The 18482-nt window shown below is 50.9% G+C and overlaps 1 protein-coding gene across 2 annotated transcripts in view; it reads left to right on the top strand.

Moving 5' to 3' along the window:
* Positions 1-18482, top strand: part of LOC144121464 (uncharacterized) — a 400927-nt gene that overhangs the window by 129096 nt on the left and 253349 nt on the right. The window contains exon 2 of one of the 2 annotated variants that reach the window (XM_077654676.1): positions 8193-8533. In XM_077654676.1, coding sequence (XP_077510802.1) covers positions 8193-8533 — 341 coding nt within the window. Of the gene's footprint in view, positions 1-8189; positions 8534-18482 lie in introns of both variants that reach the window. The other variant, XM_077654675.1, reaches the window with a different exon arrangement.

Genomic DNA, 18482 nt, shown 5'->3' with positions numbered 1-18482 from the left:
AGCTCGCTTCGTAGCTCGTGGTATGCAGCCCTACAACGTTGCCGAAGAACCGGGTTTCCTCGACATGATGAAGTTCGCCATGCCGGATTATGCGTTGCCGTCTCGGATAACGTTCTCGAGAGCCATTATTCCGGAACTCTACGCATCAAGCAAAGAGAAGGTGAAAAAGAAGCTCGCGGACATGTTTGCAAGCGGAGTGGAGTCGCTTTCAATCACAACTGATGGCTGGACATCGCGGGCAAATGACAGCTACGTTTGTGTAACTTGTCACGTCATGGACAGGGACTTCGTGCAACACGAGCATGCACTGGCTTTCACTAACTCTTACACTGCAGAAAACATGGAGCTATTTATCGCAGGTGTCATCGCGAGGAGTGGGAACTTCCAGCCCACGATACTGTGCCGATCTTCGTCGTTACAGATAATGGAAGGAACTTTACTTCTGCAGTAGCGCGGTCGTCCTGGAGTAGCGTGCAGTGTTTCGGACACACCCTTCAGTTGGGTGTCAGTGATTCCAAAAGAGGAGTGTAAGGGTTTTTGCAGCTCTGTGCTAAGGCCAAAACGATTGTGGCTTGATACGAACGCAGTGCCAAGGCCCGAGGACGGCTTCAGGAAATTCAGAGAAACATGCAGCTGGACCCTTTCGGAGGTTATACAAGACGTGCCGACGCGATGCAACAGTGAGCATGCCATGATGGCCAGGCTCGTAAAGCTCTGTACGGTCATCACTGTAGAACTTTCAGAATCTGATGCAGTTCAATACTTGGAACACAAGTGAGTGGAAGCTTATGCATGCAGCAGTGCAAATCTTGAAGCCACTTGACCATGCCACAACTGAACTGTCTGAGGACAGATATCCCACGCTGTCACAAGTCATTCCCCTGTTGCAGTGTACCGAGGTGGTTCTAGCTGAACAGGTTTCGGAGGTGGTGAGGCAGCGTTGCTTGCCTCAAGCCTTTTGCGTAGCATCAAGATGAGGTTACCTGATATCAAGACGTCACGCCTTCCTGCATTGGCAATGTTGGTCGATTCTCGATGCAAAGATGTCTGTTATGCTCAACGACCCGCAAAGCAATGGGCGTTCACTCTACTCACAACGCAGCAGAAGAGACTGTGCCGGTTGACCAACATGGTACAGTAACAAGTGAGAACAGCACCTGCTCTGCAGGCCCAACCCATCAGGGGACTCTGTGTGGAGTGCTTTTACACACTTCAGTTCGCATGCACATCATCAGTCAATCCGTACAACCTCGGATGAGGTTGCTGTGTACTTAAAGGCCCCCCCTTCTTTCCCAGTCCGGAGACCCCCTTGTGTGATGGAAAAGCAAGGGCAGCCACCTTTACCCAACCCTGGTTGCAGCTGCCCGTAGGTATCTTTCGATACCAGCCACCCGGACAAGAACTGAAAGGCTTTTTTCGGCTGCGGGAGCCGTTGTAAGCTGCAGAAGGGAGCACTTCAAACCCCAGCATATGGAACAGCTAGTGTTTTTGCACGAAAATTTGTAAATTTTTGTAAATAATCAAGTTCTTTACTTTCCTTGAATAAATCCCAGACCTTAGCCCTCCGCGGTTTATTTTTCTTCACTTGCTACTATCCGAAGTATTTGCTTCGAAATTATTCGAGAAAAATTACTATTCGCTTCGAATTCGCTTCGAACCAAAAAAGCACTATTCGCACAAGCCTATAATGCATGTGTTCATCACGTGACCTATGTTCGGTTGCATAGCCGCTCGGCGTACAGGTGGCTGGACCAGCGTGTTTTCTTTGCTATAGTCTTCAAAGACTATATACCTTGACCTGGCTTCCCGTTCGGTGCACCCGTTCTTCGGTTGTTGTTTTTTTTGTCCTATGGCCTTTGTCTCAACGAAGGGCGACAAGTATTGCTTTGGTCACTACTGGTTAATCATTTTAAATTAAAAACTGCTGAAATCATCCTGCGATTCGGCATTGGTGGAAGTAAACATATGCCTGAAAAAGACACGACGTTTGGTGACAAGAGCGTTACATACGTGGTGGTGGTGAAAACGTTCAATTAACAGTTTGGGAGAGGAATTGTTGTGGTTGGGGGTCACTAATCCGGGACTTCGTTGGCTGTCGCTGCTGCCGGTGCTCTCTCGAGGAGTTGCTCCTGGTCCCCGAGGTTTGAACTCGATAGAGCCGGCTCCCACCTCTCAGTCGTTGAGCGAGCTATTAGTTCGATTTCCGGATTTTCTTAGCAGGCCCGCGCCATATGATATAGGCCCGCCTTCTCCTGTAGAACTAGCATTATTTACAGAAAGATGCGGGGACCATGGCGTGTGATCTAGACGGATGATTAAAGGTATGTTGTCTCCCGATGTGAACCTCGGGTTTTTTGCTGAAACCATTATCCGGAGGGGATACCTTCTGCGTTCGAGTCTGGGGTATTGCAGCGGTTAAAAAAAAAAAAATGGGAACTGCGACTGACAGAGAGAAACAGAGTTTAAAGAACATACTCAAGTTGAAGGTATTTCAGCCGAAGTTTAAGGTAGGAACTGGGCGTTAGTAAGCACGCAATCCGGTGAATTGGATACCGCAGGGAAAGATGTAGAGTTCGCATGAATAAAAGATAGTTGAAGGCGAAAGTCAGGTTGACTGATGAGCTCCGGGAATTTGTTGGGAGGTAGTGTAACATTCAATGGCTGGTGGTAGCACCCCAAAGGAGTATTCGGACGCCGTATTTCCGGTGTTATATTCCTCTTGTATACTTTTTAGTGCGAGAGCTCTACTTCACGACCAAAACTACAAAAGCCGGGCCGTCACTGAAGCGTTGACCTTGAGTAAATAAAGAAATATGGCCGCCACTTGGATTAGAACCCGCGGCGGCGCAAAACAGATCAGCTTCGCTGGCTGCTGCACGAGATCATTATGCTACCGCCGCAGCCGATCACGCCTCGTGTTAAACTACAACACACTCTCTTGCTGTGCATTCCACATCGTTGTCTTCATCAACTTCCATCTGCGGCACCGACAGATCAAATCAGCTTAACCTGAGTGTAATATCGTCGCCAGACGTGCCCACTACACAGCAAAGAAAAACTATGAGTGAATCAAGTTAAAAACATGCTTTAACTACTTTAAAAGGTAGGATTTAACTACCTTATAAGATCCTACCCATTTTTACGCCAGTGGACAAAATCTTCCGTAACCATTACTGTCGGATTACAGCTTAATTTTTTGTTGATTCCAATGGCGAAAAGCCCGTTTGTGTTTACCTATTAGTTGTTAGTCGAGGCAACCCTATTTAACAGGCTGCACAAGGGAATGAGTGTGCAAGCTTAAGATTACTTGGCAAGACGCGCAATGCTATAAATACGCGTACTTTCAGTAGCCGGGAAATTCTGGAATCTTAATGGTCAGTTAGGAGACAAATGTTGCAGGAGGAGCGGCCTTTGTAAAGCCGATTTTTCTCGCAGCTGCGACTAAAACGAACGACTCCGCAAATCGCACCTCTGTGTAGCGCTTCCCAACTTACCCGCACTTTTCTTAGCGACGCAGAACAACGTTTGGTAATCGCAGCGTGAGAGCCGAAGGGGATTTTGTATTTCTTCGTTAGAGGAAGGCAGATTTTTATCAGAAAAGTTCGACTTTGCATTCACTTCTCGCGTCCAGCTCGCAAATCAGGCCGTCCCAGAGTGCAGTCTTGTCGGCAAGCTTCGAGATAACGGCAAACAATAAAGGGTGCGCGCATTCCATTGGCGGCTGCCGAAACTCGAGCTTATCCGCGACAGGATCGCTCGGTAGCCTGTAATGGTTGTCTGCGGTTTCTCGCACAGTCCCTTGCGCCTTCTCTTTGAGAGGGCCGCCGTCCCCGCGGTTATGAGCCAGGGGCCTGCGGGCAGACTGGATTAGGGCGATCTGTTCGTGCACCTAAGCCGAAGGTAAACCAGGCTTGGCGCTATAGCCACACCAGAGTCCAGAGCGGCCGCTGGTCACTTAGTTCCTGCTTTAACTTCGCCCCCCCCCCCCCCCCACCCTTTACACACACACACACACCTCTTAATGACTATTGAGACTCAAGTGTTTTGTTGGTTTCCTGTTTTTACTGTTGTTTTTTTTCTTTTGAGTGGTGGGCTGAGGTAATCCTGAAGCAGCATCGAAAGTGAGTATGGGTCCGGTGCCGTTCTCTTAGCATAAACCGTCGCAACATGCACTGGGTGAAAACAGTAGAGCTTCGAGTTTTATTCTGTCGTCAAATAGAGATTAAGATATTTTCTTCTCTGTACTTAAAAAGGAAACAATATGGGGAAAAAGGTCCAGTGATTTGGGACTAGCAGCTCTGCTGAATGCCGAGCTTGGTTATTCATTTATGCTATGCTTTCGGGTAGTATGTGGAACCTATCAGTAAACAGCCAGTGAGAGGTTCTGCTTTGACATTCATTCCATTCGCTTCGCTGTATTGTTTTCGAAAAGGTGCGCATGTCCCGCGCATTATGTTATGATGGGAAGTACCCAGTCAAGTTTTCAGTGAGTTTCGTTAGTAAAAACTTCCCCATAAAAAAAAGATCCTTGAAAAGGAAGCTAGGCTCTGACAGTATATGAAGTGAAGGATACGTCCCCCCCCCCCCCCCCTTCCACCCCCTCTCTACAAGGCATATATTCGGGAACCCAAGTGAACAAGTGAAACAATAACGGATAGTAAAAGCACGTGCGAAGGGCAAGGAATGTAAGAGCGAGCGAAAAAAAAATTCATTTGTAGAAGCGAAATTGCTCCACTTAGTACTTCGGCTCGACATTTAACAAAACCCAAGTCCTGGAATAGAGAGAACGCCTTTCTCCCTACGTAGAGGACTAACAGTCCTGTTAGTCCTCCGCGTGCTTTGCGTCCATTGGCTGTATGCAAAGCGAAGGAGCGGCGAGCCCTATTTGCATTGCCTTCGCATTGCGTAAGGCAAGCTTCCGGTCAGGTATTTTTGGACTTCGAGGGGCGGCGCTTGGATGTGTGTTCCACACGCACAGTACGCTCAGTGACAGCTATAGCTAGGGCCCATCGCGCGCTGTGTATACATACCTCGCTATCTGGAATCACTGACGCGGACTTATTGCACGTGAGCCAACATGTTACAGCGCCGGTCCTGGCTGTATTATAGGAGCGTGCCGTATGCGCCGCCGCTCCTCTTCGGTGCAGACCTATAGGGGCGCGCCTCGGTGGCGTTTTCCCCTTGTTTTTACTCGCAGCCACGTCCCCGCTAATGCGAGAAACGTGACGGGACTTAAGCGCGGGTCTCCGCGCCCCGGAAGGATATGCTCGATTCCATGAGGAAACTGGCTCGCTTCTAAGCGTTTTGTACGATCGGACTCTTCGGATAGGTGACTGTGTTCCAGGGGAGCTGCTGTGAGGCAGCATGACGCTTCTGTCTTGCTCGAAGTGCCTTGAGCCGCTCAGCTGTGCTACGAAGGGTGCTCGCTGTCTGCCAGTTGCTGCATGATTCAAGTGATTGCTCTTCCCGGCTGCCTATGGAAGTGGGTGTGAAAAGCCTGCACTCCGGGGCTGGTTTGAACATTTCAAGGGGGCACCGATGAAACATATGTGTGAACCCATTCTCTTCTTATCCCAGACTATCTCTATGGCTTCTTATAGGATATGTGAATATTCCGCGCTTTATTATAGCCTGAGTGGAAGGGGGATCGAGGAAGTCTAACTATACATTAGAGTTAATATACGAAAGTCTATTATATCGAACATATCGCCGAGTTTTGGAGTCGTATTCTTTGCACCACGTTGATGCATCACACATATATAGTCGCAGATAGTACTCTTGTGGTTGTGGTTACCAATATGGACGGCGTCGAGCCGCTATGTGCGATCGTGTCTCTTTGAAACGTGTATTCGATCTCCGCAAAATGGATTTTTCGCCAGGAGCATTCATTTGAGAAGCAAGCTTTACCTGGCATATCCAAGTTCGATTTGACTTTTTACAATAGAAACGCACCTCCTCTTCCTTGCTTCTTTCACTCCCTCCTTTAACCCTTCGCTTACGGCGCCGTTCGGGTGTCCAACGATATATGAGACAGATACTGCGCCATTTCCTTTCCCTAAAAACCAATTATTATTCTTATTACTATTATTACAATAGAATCGGCCTCTGAATGCACATGCGCAAAGTGTGGGAATGCGGGTAATGTCTCGTTATCTGTTTGTTGCGGCTGCACAGTGACCGAAACCAAGTACTAGTGCCCACCTTTGTAATCGGTGGCAACTTCGACACGCTGATGCACTGACACCTTCTTCCCAAGTATCAGTCACGGCTGACTTTGCCTCGACGCCACCTGCGAACAAAGAAGACGCCTCCTGTCCCGCTCCACGAACAGGAGCGCTACCGCGCGTTGTCCACCGCGAACAGCGTATCAGAGCATCAGTGGCGAGTCAGCACTGGAAGGCAAGACGTCCGGACCGCAGACAACCCGTCACGCGCGTCTCACGACTCAGTGCGCGGAAAAATTGACGCCAGCGCTGGAGTCGCTGTCTCTCTCATCGCTCTCATACAACCAAACTCGAAACTGGTGCTGCTCCTTCTCCGAACACGACGCGCTAAGTGCGGTGTACGTCGCTTGTGTCGCGCTTACCTTTTACCGCTTCGTAAATATTTAACGCCGGCGACGAGCGGCCAGAACGCTTTCTCCTGACGGGCGTCGGTGAGACGAGCCTGTGTGCGCTCGCAAACGTCGCTCACTATAACCGCCAGCGGATCGCGTCTCGCTGAAACCTCCCCCCTTCCTTCCTTATTTCCTGTCGCCGAGGTACTCCCAGCTTTTTTTTTTTTAACTCTGCCTTTAACCGCGTCGGTGTTCTGGCAGGAGTGCTGGCCACCTGTTTGTTTTAGACGCGCTCGAAAAGTGGCGGGTCCTCCACGCGCAAAGCCAATGTCTACAGAGACACCACGTGCTATATAGCGCGCGTGTCTCTGTGTCGCGTCGTGCTCGGGCGTTTGAGTCGCGAGCGCCTTAACTCGTTGTGTCTGGCGAGCTTGCATGAGGTCGACACCGCGCGAGCGTCTGTTCTCGCGGAAAAGCCAGAGCGAGATGGCTTAGGGCGGGAGTGAAGTGTATTGACAGGCGTGCTTATTATACGGTGGCCCGCTGCAGCGCTTGTCTTCGCGTGGCGCTGTCTCTTTCCGCGTGCGCACCGCGCTTAGGGACGACCGTGCAATCTGCGAAGACGACGCCGCGTGGATGGGAACGCGTGGCATGAAAAATTCACGTTTGCGCCCGAGCGACTGTGGCGAAAGCGTATAGTCGGAGAAGCAGAGTTCGTTATTGGCTTTCTAGCAGACCGCGACGTTAAAAGGGCATTCTGTATAGGAGACGAAAAGAAAATTGCGCGTAGCCATGGTGCATTCGTGTGCCAGGAAGCTGCATTGCTCTCGTAGGAGAATTGGTAACTTTTGCACTCCTGTCGTGCGGAGTGGGTGCGTCGACAATGAGACTGAAGCTGTCCCGAACTGTTCCCGTGGGAAACCGTGGATCGCAGCAAACGTATTTCCATTTGCAGGGGCAGCTGCGCGATGTATACACACTCCTGGGCATATGCATTTCCCATTTGAGCAAAAAAAAAAAAAAAACCGCAGCGCCTCATAGCGGCCGCGACAGCGGCAGCGCCTCATAGCGGCCTGCACTTTTGACAGCCGGGAATCTAACTAGAGTTGCCCCGTAGAACTATGAGTTTCCCGTAGAACTATGAGAAGTTTTAGCGCGGGTGGAGATGTGTGGTTGGAGATGCTGCCAATTATAACCAATTGCTTTTTTAATTAAGGTTTATCTGTGTTTCCAAGATAATTTATGTGCTACTTATTGTCATGGATGTGTTTGTAAATCGCGTTATTATGTTTTGTTCCCTCCTGCAATAGCGTCACATGAGGCATCCGTACGTGTGAGCAAATAAAATTCACCCCTGCTTACCCTTCCTGGATAAGCGCAATCTCGGATCAAGGGGACGAAGAATGCGGCAGTTCCACCCGTGGTTAAACTAGTTTAAGTCAGAGTCACTATAAGGCCTATATCGTAACTCTAGGTTAAGCAGACTTGCAGCGCCTTCTCGCGCTGAGCAGACCAAGCCGTACGGGGCGACCCTGCTCCAGTGCTAAAACTGTTCTAGAAACAGTTCTCGCTGTGAAATAAATAAGCTCTTTGCGTTCTAGCCTGAATTATTTCCTTTTTTTTTTCTGTGCAGCAGCAGCAGTCCCTGGGCAGCAGCGGCGGCCTCCGCGGCGATCGTCTCCCGGGCGACGCGGCGGCCAAGCGGGCGGGCCAGAGCCCCGCGGATGGCCTGTCCGCTGCCTCCGGGGCCGACTGTGACACCAGTGCCGAGGGCGCCCCTCTCGCGGCCCACCACCAGCAGGCAGCAGTCTCAGCGGCGGCCGCGTCTCCCGCCTCGCTGCTGGCCTCGCTGAACGCCGGGGCCGCCCTGCTCGCCGCCCGGCAGTCGCAGCAGCAGCATCATCAGTCGCCCATCCTCCTCGGCTCCGCCTTCAACGCTATGGAAGCGGCGCAACGGAAGCACTCCCTAGCAGACAGGTGAGAGCGCTGGTGTTGTGTGGCTTTCATCCCAACAGTTGCACGAAACTACCGGGGGCACAGTCTGCCGAGGAGACGGTGGCGCCATCTGTGAGTTGCGCTCTCAGTTATTGGTAGTGCTCTCAAACTTTTTACTTGGCTCTCGCTCGATTAGCCTAGTTCCCTCAGTTTCGCGTCGTCGGTGTCGTCGTCCGTCCGCATGCCCCATTCGGAAGCAAAACGACAGACAAGTAACTGCATACACAAAAAGCTGCCGACCCAGGCACGACCACCCAGTACGGTTATCAACCCTTATCTCCACCCCCTGGCGAAGGCAAACTTGGACACTCTAATTCTAGCCGGAAGGCCTAACCCAGACCGTGATGTGGAGTACACTTTTCCTCAGCCACGAATCCGCCAAATCATTCATTGGTTACTGGGGATATTTGCGTGCGTGCTTTCTAGCACTGTTTGTTACCTCAGGGCGTAAAAAGTAAATGGTGATATGAACATCTGTTCACTGGCAGTCATGGCAATGGTAGTCATGGTTCACTGGCTGCTCAGTGGCAATGGCAGTCATGGCAATGGCAGTTATTCGTAAGGCCATCCGGTGCCCCACTAGCTAGCGCTGATCGCTCGTCATACCCTGCGGGTGATCGACTGTAATCTTAATTTAGTTCTGCGCTGAAGAAACTCCGATCGCAGAAGAGGAGCGCGAAAGGATGGAGACTGAACAAAAAAAAAAAAAACTTACGAGCGACGACTACCTGCTTTTTATCTTTGTTAGTGATAACTGTGATATCAGCAGAGAGCGACGTGACAGCTTCCGCACTTTCGGGACCAGGCATAGTTTCGGAGTTCGATGTGTAGGCCGTTTTTTCAGTGTTTGCGATTTCTATCGTATAACTTTTCTTGTTTGTTTTGAAAGTGTTTTTTTTTTTCATGCGGCCACTGTTCGATGTATTATTCGGGGTGTAGGCCTCGTCAGGAGATTTGCCTCGTCTTCCTCCTTCTGCCTCACCTCGAGGGCATATTGTATTATATGGCCAAATAAAAATACTACTACTACAAACTTCATGAATAAAGAGGGAGATAAAACGAGGTTATGAGGGAAGGAAAAGAGTAGAGGTAACTTTTCCATTCAGGGTACACAACTAAACCTCGCTTTGTTGGAGCAGGTGCAGGGAGAAAGTGGCAGGCGGAAAAAGAGAAATTAAGTCAGCTGGTTAAGACCGTGCAGGCACTTTGGGTGCATGTTCGGTTTCGACCTGCCTGCGCTTGGGGCCGCAGTGCCGGAAGGTGGAAAATACGCCGTGCGTCGTGTACGAAACGAGCGGATGGCGTCACTGGTGACGTCATTAATTAATCCAAGCTCTTCGTCGTCCTTCCGCGTGTTTTCTGAAGATATTTCGCTGTGGAGGACCTGACGCCAGACATAGCATTGTAGATGACACGTAGCAGAGAAGGGGGCAAGGTATTGTATTGTATTAGGTGTCCGGGGAGAGGAGGTTGGATGAGTGCTTGGTTATTTAGCAGGAAGCGAGCAGCTTCGTCGTCGTCACCCCCCCCCCCCCCCCCCCCCCCGGCTACGTGCATGCATTAATTGTAACCGCAGCACATCAGGCGAAGGAATGCTTGTACCCGCTCTTCATGTAGCAATAGCGACTCACAGAGAGAGCTCACTTTCGAAAGTTTGTACGAAGGGATATAATCAAGTGAATTGAATTACTGAGACTGGGGAGCGCTACAATCAAGACAAGGGGACAACACCACATAAGAACAGCACGAGACACGTGGTGTTGTTCCCTTGTCTTGGTTGTAGCGCTCCGCAGTCTCAGTATGTACGACCAACTAGCCCTCTACAAAGCTTTACTGAATTGAATCAAATCTTGAACGCTCCGTGGTTGCTTTAGCGTCGCAGCCCTTTCCAAGAAACAGTTTGTTTTGTAGGCTTTCGTCGCCCAATTTGCTTTGATGTCGCAGGGAACGCAGTGGAGTCCAGCTTCTCGCGCATCAAAACGGAGAAATGCGCGCAGGCATTCGACGTCGGGCTGGTATTTTCTCGGTGTGGTCTAGCGTAGACGAACTGCACTCCGATGAAAAAGTAAAAACGAGTCTGACAATGCAATGTTAGGATAATGAATGTGTTAACGCCCGCTTGTAGTGCGTTAATCACGCCTGTGACGTCTGACAGAAACTGTCTAGCCGTAAGCCTACTTCCACACCCAACACAGGCAGATCCTATATCGACACACCTAACGGGCGCGAACTGGGGCTGAGCTAACCTGTTCTAGTTGCGTTGGCCGATGGTTTAGAACGCGCCTAAGTAGATCGGCAGCCACTTTTTGTTTCCTCGCCACTCCGCGGAAGTGTATATACTGCAGCAGGTAACCACAGCTCAGCAAACACTGCTCCATTCGACTGTCTATATCTGTTCCCAGTAGGCACACGTCTCTATCGCTTACAGGCTTATCTTATCTTCACGCTCGATCGCGCACGGCGGCCCTTAGAAGATACCTCCCGGCGGTCATTAGCAAATGAGAGCATATAAGCGAACGCTTACACGTGTACGAACCGATGTAAGCGGACGCGAACAATCGCGAACCCTCGATCTTCAGCTCCACATTTTCGCCTCGTTCCCCCTCCAGACTGCGTGAAATGGACCGTGTATACATACCAGCGCACGCACCCAGCCTCATCACGGTATCGCACGCGATGCGCTCCGTAGAGCAGTGGAAACAACAATAGTAATATCACACGACGAAACAAAACAGTAGCGGACGGGGGGCGGGGAGACGGTAGATGTGGAAAGAAAGGGGGGGGGGGGGGGGGGGGGGGGGGACGCGCATGCATAACAAGAGCATTAGTGCACGGGCCAGATGAGCGCGGACTGCTTGAAGGAGCAGTCCGTATAGCAAGCGTGGAGCTATAGCGGCTGCGAGGGGGCGCACTTTGAATGCGACGGCGGCGACCGGGGGCGGGAGCTGTTGTTGCGGCGCTGGCGCTATTAGCGTACGCCGCGGCACAGGCCGGGAAAGGGCGCACCTTTCGGCGTCTGGGGCGGCGGTGGCAGCGGGGGAGGCCCCAGGTGCGGCGTTGGCGCGAGACGGAGTGCCAGCCTCATGCGAATCGATGAGGCCGGTCGATACGGCGACCGCTCCTTCTCCACGTCTTCATGGCGCGGACAGACTGACTGCAAATTAAGCGTGACGTCGTTGTTGTTCTCTCTTCTTTTGTTTGTTTTTTTATCCGAAGTCCCCGCGCCCACCGACGCTGCTCTCCAAAGCGTGATAATGCGGTCCTCCTTGTATTCCCCTCCACAGTCTATGCGAGTGCTGCGTGTTCTGACTGAGCGCACCAGCATAAAGGCCGCAACGACTGGAGGCGAAGAAGCCCTTCTGAGTTTCCCCATTTCCTTTTGCGAGTGGGCCGAGTTTAAAGAGATAGCTCGTGAGATGCGCCCAAGTTGGGGTTGTGCTCCGAATCGGCGGTTGGGCTTGTTTGCCATTCATTGAAAGGGGTATCTAGAAGCCGATGTTCACCTGTTTCTTCTAAGTTTATTTTTCGTGCCTTTTTTATTTCGTAGAGAGAACTTCCATAAAATTCGCAAAATCGGCAGTTTCGTAAAATTGAGGAAACGAAAAGATCTACAGTAGACGGCAATGTTTTCCTTACCGAGAGCTGTAAAGCGGAGTTTCTGGCGCGCGTATCGCTCCCCTCTGTACTTCTCCTCGCTATCCTCTCCCTTTCCATTTCACCTCCGCCGGCTGCAGCTCGGGTGGTTAAGAAATTAGACGCGGCCGTCAAATATTCTTTTCCCTCTCTCTCACTTTTTAAAAATAAACCACTACCACCACCACGATGTCACCATGGCTGTCGTGGCGTGTCGTGTCGTAAGAGAAAAGTGTACTCAACCTGCTGGTTAATGACAATGTTACTTGCGTGAGACGAGGAATACGCTCCCCTGAGATCGGGGCACATTTGATCACGGTACCCGAGCGGCCATGATCAGTGCGCACATCAGAGAGTGGGCGTTGGGATGGGATTGGCAAAGAAAGGTGAAAGGTAAGGAGCTGGGGCGAGAGGAACCTTATAAATTTGCGCTTCCGCTCGACTTTTTAAGAGGGCGGAAACCCTGAGATTTGCCATTACATTTTCTTTTAACGCAGAATGTGATGTGCGCCTGGTTCCCCGATATTTCACTGTATACTTCAGGGAAATCTTGAGCCGTAATGAAGGAGCACGGCGCCGCTATATAATCGAACCCACTCCTGCGGAGCGGATGAGCGCAGGTTTAAAAAAAAAAATATCTGGCGGTTTAGCATCGCTATAAGCACAAAATACTGTGCGAAAGCGCAGTTTTTTATAGGTGGACCGTCACGTATCTGAAAGTGCGATTGAGGTGTCCACTGGCACAGGGAGCCAGTATGCGCGTCTTCAAATTTTTCGTCGTCAGTGCCAATTTACTCAATGTAAGCCGGCGGCCAACGCTCTATAGTGCCGCGTTTCTGCAGCAATATTGTCAGCGCCAACGCGTATTGCTCCAGCGGCGTGTTCCAGCCACAGTTTTGGACAACGCCAACATATGCAGCGCACATCTCTCTGTCACTGCCGCCGCATAGCTCAAAGCGCGAATATTAGTTTGATAGTAGGATTAGCTGATGACGAAGACGACGTGCAATGCACAGCTCGAGAGTGCGTTGCAGTGTAACACGAGGAGTGTTCGGCTGCGGCGATTGCGTAGTGTTCACGTGCAGTGGCCAACGAAGCTGCATGATCTGTTGGCACCGCAGCGGGTTTGAATCTCAGTTCTTTTATTTATTTTTATTTATTGATTGCACTTGGTACAACCCCACAAACATCGGAAGACCTTGCCCGGGTTTACCCATCGGAATAGTGCTTTCGTATTAACATTAGGTTTGAACTGCATCACATCCGTGGATCGCGGGTGTCACTGTGAGCTGTTCTGACGAAGCCATGTAAATTTACAAGCAGTACCCTATGCCTATATAATATCAGTGAAAAAAAAAACACACCGGTCGTGTGCAATTGAGTTTGTCACGTGACTTATAGGCGCGGAGGCAGACGGCTAGGAAGTCAACGAATTTCCTGCGAACTGCCGCATCGATGCTCCGGCGTAGGGGTGCTCGTCGGGCAAAGTGTGGGGACTACCATCGCGAGGAATTCTCGCGTGCTGTCGAGTTTTGTACGGCTTATTAGGCGTGTAACGAAGCGCATGGGAGTCCACGTTGTCTATTACCACGATAGTCGCAGGGTACGAAGAAATCAGCGTTTTTACTTTTAACCTTACATTACATATAACCGCTGTAGTTAGGCCGCGGCTTAACTGTGGTGTGGAGCTCGCGAGTGCGTTGCGACGTCTCATGGCATCGGTATAATTGCACGGAATAAACTTCAGGAAATGCTGACCAGGAAGTGCTCACCATCTCTGTCCACCCAAAAAAGCTTAAAATTTTGTCACTTCACGGAAACTGGGTAACCTGTTAGCGTGTGCGGTAACCTGTTAGTATGCGGCGGTTACTCCATCACCCCTAGCCATGCACGAGAGCGCAATTAAGAACTATATCTGCGCTCTAAAGCGCCAGGCAGGACCCCATATGTAGGGGTAACCCGAGACACGCGCCCCGGAAGGCGCGCCCCCGATTCCACAACGTCGACTTCATAAACTATCGCACCGGGCAGCGGTTAATTATAGGCTCACATTTTTTGTACCCACCGGCGCTAACGCATGAGGAAAGAAGAGCGTAGGCGCTTTTTTTGGAACAAATATGACGTTTCTGCATAGTCGGAGCGAACCAAACTGCAAAGAAGGACGACCGACCGGCGACATAAAAAAAATATATCGCCCGACAAAGAATCAGCGGCAAACAAATAAAAAATAAAGGGATGGAATGGAAGTAAATGAAGCGGGCGTCCCGCCGAAGGAAGGAAGGAGTGGCTTCGCGTGATCGAAGAGCGCCCAGTGTCGCTCGGAATCGTATAATTGGCCTCTCATTAGAGGAGCGCCTCTTGAAAGAGCACGAGCACGCGACCGATTTTGTTTGTGCTTGTCTAGTTGCGAGTTTTCTTTCTTGAGCGTCTTTGAATTCTAGTATGTGCGCGACCACGTACCATTACGACAAGCGGCGTGGCGCGCATTTACATTCTGCACGCGTTTCTCTATTCTTCGTTGCCTTATTTTCGCGGATGCTCGTTTTATTAGCGGCGCGTGTGACGTTTAAAAGAGCCGCGAGAGAGAGAGAAAGAGATTGATGAGGAATGCCTCCTGACTCTGTCTTTATTTATTCGTTTTTAAGCGCGCGCGCCTTGCTGCAATGACGGGTTTCGTTACTCCTTAATTGTGATTAGCTCCCTGGTTCGGTAGCTTTATAAGCGACTAATAAGGGAGTGTCGTAAATCACGGTTCTTGTCGCGGTAACGAACTGCAGCAGCTCTGTCTTACCTTGTGGCGATTACAACCTGCGGGCCTGTACGTATAACAAGGGCGCTTTTGGCGACAGAGTGCCCCGCCGGAGACTCCGCGTGGACACTGAATTTTTTTTCTTTGTATACTTCGCTTCCCAAGAGTGACCCAAGAGAGTACATCATCCAGTACACACGCCTCCGCTTGGAAACCGTCTTACAAATAATGGTTTGGTTTGGTTTATGGCTGTTTATCGTCCCAAAGCGACTCAGGCTGTGCGGGACGTCGTAGTGAAGGGCTCCGGAAATTTCGATCACCTGCGGTTCTTTAATGTGCATGCACTGACATCGCACAGTACGCGGGCCTCTAGAATTTCGCCTCCATCGAAATCCGACTGCCACGACCGGGACCGAACCCGGGATCGAATAATGGGCCCTCATTACCGTAATACTGTGAATATACGACAGTGGCGAATTACTTGCGCGTGATGGTTTTTTGTACGCTTCCAGAAGTGGCAGTCAAGTTTCCGTTGTATATACAAGTAGGAAAGTGTTGTACGCAGACTGAGTCAGCGAAGCTCCCCAGGCATGGCCCGCTTACGGCTACGCTGAAGCAAAAAGCAAAAACCAACGGACGGATTTGAGGCAGCGTTTCAGGGGTACCGACGCTGACTACGCTTCGCCTTCTCAGTCACTCACGTGTTCGTTAGGGTTAGCTCTGGGTAGAGGGCGAGGGGAGGATGTGCGTTGCCGACAACCCAGAGGGATGAACAAACACACTCCCGCATGTCCTTGGTGGGACGACGGTCGCACGGAACACAATGCCCTTTCGTACCACATGACGACGCGTCCGCTGTCGACCCCCCCCCCCCCCCCCCCCCCTGTCGTCTTCTCCTATGCTAATACAGGGCATAACTCCATGTACGCGGAGATAGTGGGGAGGGAGGGGGCGTCCAACTGCAGCAGCGCGCGTCTTGCGAAAGGTGCGGGTGCTCTTTTCCCGCCGATGGGGACCGACGTGTCAGGTTGGCGGTTCGAGCGCACGCGGAAGCCGTAAACGGAGACGACGCCGTGCGCGCGCTCCAGACGCTTACCGCAGGCACGCAGGCGAGCATGTGGGGCGTAAATATGCGCGGCCGCCAGCGGCGGCGATGTGCGCGTGTGAGCGACTGCGCGAAACCCGAGACCGCGCCCAGAACACCCTTGCAGTCCGCCCTCAACCCGGCACCTGCTGTCTTCTCCGCCTGTTTTTGCATCGTGCCTATTTGCATTTATTTTTTGTTCTTTGATTCGCACCGCAGTGCTGTTGGAATGCCAGATGTTCTTACGCCAGGCGAGCTACGCAGCCCTCTTGTTTCCGTGCCCAAGGGTACGTGACAGCCATCTCTTATTTGAACGAGCGCACGGTTTAAAGACCTGTCATCAGTGTCCTTGCTGTGATTGAAAGTAAGCCGCTGTCCTGAAAGTAAGCGCCAGGGCGAAAGGATCACCTCAGGATTAGATCGCAATGAACCATTTGGATATTGTCTGCGCTCAGCATAGATTGTTGCTCTTCACGCGACAGAGTTAGTTGAGTCGTTGAGCTTGAAGCATGCTCTTCACGACCGGGAAGCGAACCCGAGCGCTCGTGCTTAGTAGCATAGACCCTCAGCGGCTCAGACACCTGGCCTGTTCCAAGAAATGAGATCCGGAAAAGAATCGTCGTGAAATGCCGCGCAGATCACTTCGGTCGAATTAAATCCATTTTTCAGAACCTGTCCAGCCGCACCGCGAATGGCAGTGCGTATAAATAAAGGTTTGATAAGTAAAGCAAAACGAAGAAGGAGATTGACATAAAATGAAGTGAAGAAGTATAATGGACAAACTGCCGCAGTTCTGATGCCCCAGAGTAGAGGGAATAAGTGCAGGAAAACAAAGGTGGTGAAGATACCCTTTTGCACCCTGCAGGAAGAGCGGAACGCCGGCGTGCTCAATGTGGCGTGAGCTCCCCGCGAAGGCAGGCGAGCTTGGAAAAGATTCACACTTCTTGCATGGCTCAGCATCGCTTCCCTCCAAAAGAAAAGGGGGGGGGGGGTGGAGCCGGAGGTCAGCACGCCGATAATCATCTCACCTTTCCGGCGACCGCGCACCCAGCAAATCTGGCGCCTCCGTTTATGTATTTAATTTCTTTCTTTCCTTCGCGCCGGCGCGCGCAGGCTGCAGATGTGGCGGCGGCGGCTCAGTGCCCGCCGTTAACACCTCGGCGCAGCTCCGATGAAGCGAGATTAATAATCGCCTTCACGCTCTGATGCGGCCACGGCACGCGGTTGTGGAGGGGACCGCGAGAGAAGATGCGCTGAGCACGACCGGAACCCAGGCTTGCGAAAAGGTGGAGGGGGGGTGCGAAGCCTGGCTTTAATATGCGGCAGGGAGAGAGAATTGCTATATCTTGTTTAATATGCGACCTCCTGGTGTTTATGCTGCGCTCTCTAACAAACAAGAAATAAAGAAGAAAGGAGGGAGGTACAGGTATATTTTCTGTGGGCAGAAACAGCCTCGCTCACAGCCGTTAGTTCCTGAGCAATCAACCATTCGTCGCACTTCATAGACTAACTGCGCATAGCACGCATAGCTTGTAGTTGCTTTAATAATCACCGGTAGCGAGGGCTGTTTATTTATTTGTACACTTACGCAGGTACCTCACAGGCTGTAGATGCAGTATTCGGAGGGAGGGTTATTGCATTCCTGATTCCTTGAGCCATGAATGAGGAAATGCTAGCAACTGCAAGAGACAGCCAGCGCAGCACTGTAATAAATAAAAAGGAATGCGCGGAGGGAGAGAGGAGCTGGTTTGTCCTGCTAGGACAAACTGGCTGGCCCACAGTCGTTAGTTCCTTGACGATCAACCGGCCGTCCTCATTTAGCGATGAAATGCGCATAGCATGCGTAGCTTTGGTTTGTTTTAGTAACCAATGGTCACGTGCACCGTTTCTTGTATATAGTTACTGCCATTTACTCGTTTCTGGCTCGGAGAGTTGGAGCGGCGCTTCACGAAACGGCGCGGACGGTAGAATTGCAGTTGTGCTTCCTTTTACATTTAGTCTTACTTTTGCCACCGACTCGAAAGTGGCCGAAATAAGGAAGTAGCCCTGCCTGAAGGGCGATCGGAAAAGAGCCTAAATGCTTATTACGAATAGCATAACAAATGTAGCATATTTGTGTCTCTCAGGCTGCGAGAGCGTGAGCTGTGAGGCACTGCAGGTCAATTTCGAACTCTTGGGTTGCTTTAGCCTGCACCTACTTTTCAAAAGCGCACGGTTCTTAATGCAGATTTTGAGGATGAGGAGGCAACACTAAAAGCTGCCCCACTCGGACCGATTTAAATTCAGAAAAAAGAGAGAAAAAACGCAGATCAGAAATTGGTTACTGCGGAAATTAGTCGATTTTAGGGCACATTGTGGATAGAACGGGCTTAGGAATCTAAATCTAACTTCAAGCGAAAGAAATTCGCGTCAATTAGATTTTTTTTAAGACAACTACATTTTGTACAACTTTGGACATCTTGGAC

Source organism: Amblyomma americanum, chromosome 2 (genome assembly GCF_052857255.1).
Source record: "Amblyomma americanum isolate KBUSLIRL-KWMA chromosome 2, ASM5285725v1, whole genome shotgun sequence".
NCBI classification, from domain to species: Eukaryota; Metazoa; Arthropoda; class Arachnida; order Ixodida; family Ixodidae; genus Amblyomma; species Amblyomma americanum.
Note: the sequence above shows the minus strand (reverse complement) of the source record. Positions and strands in the feature narration are given on the sequence as shown.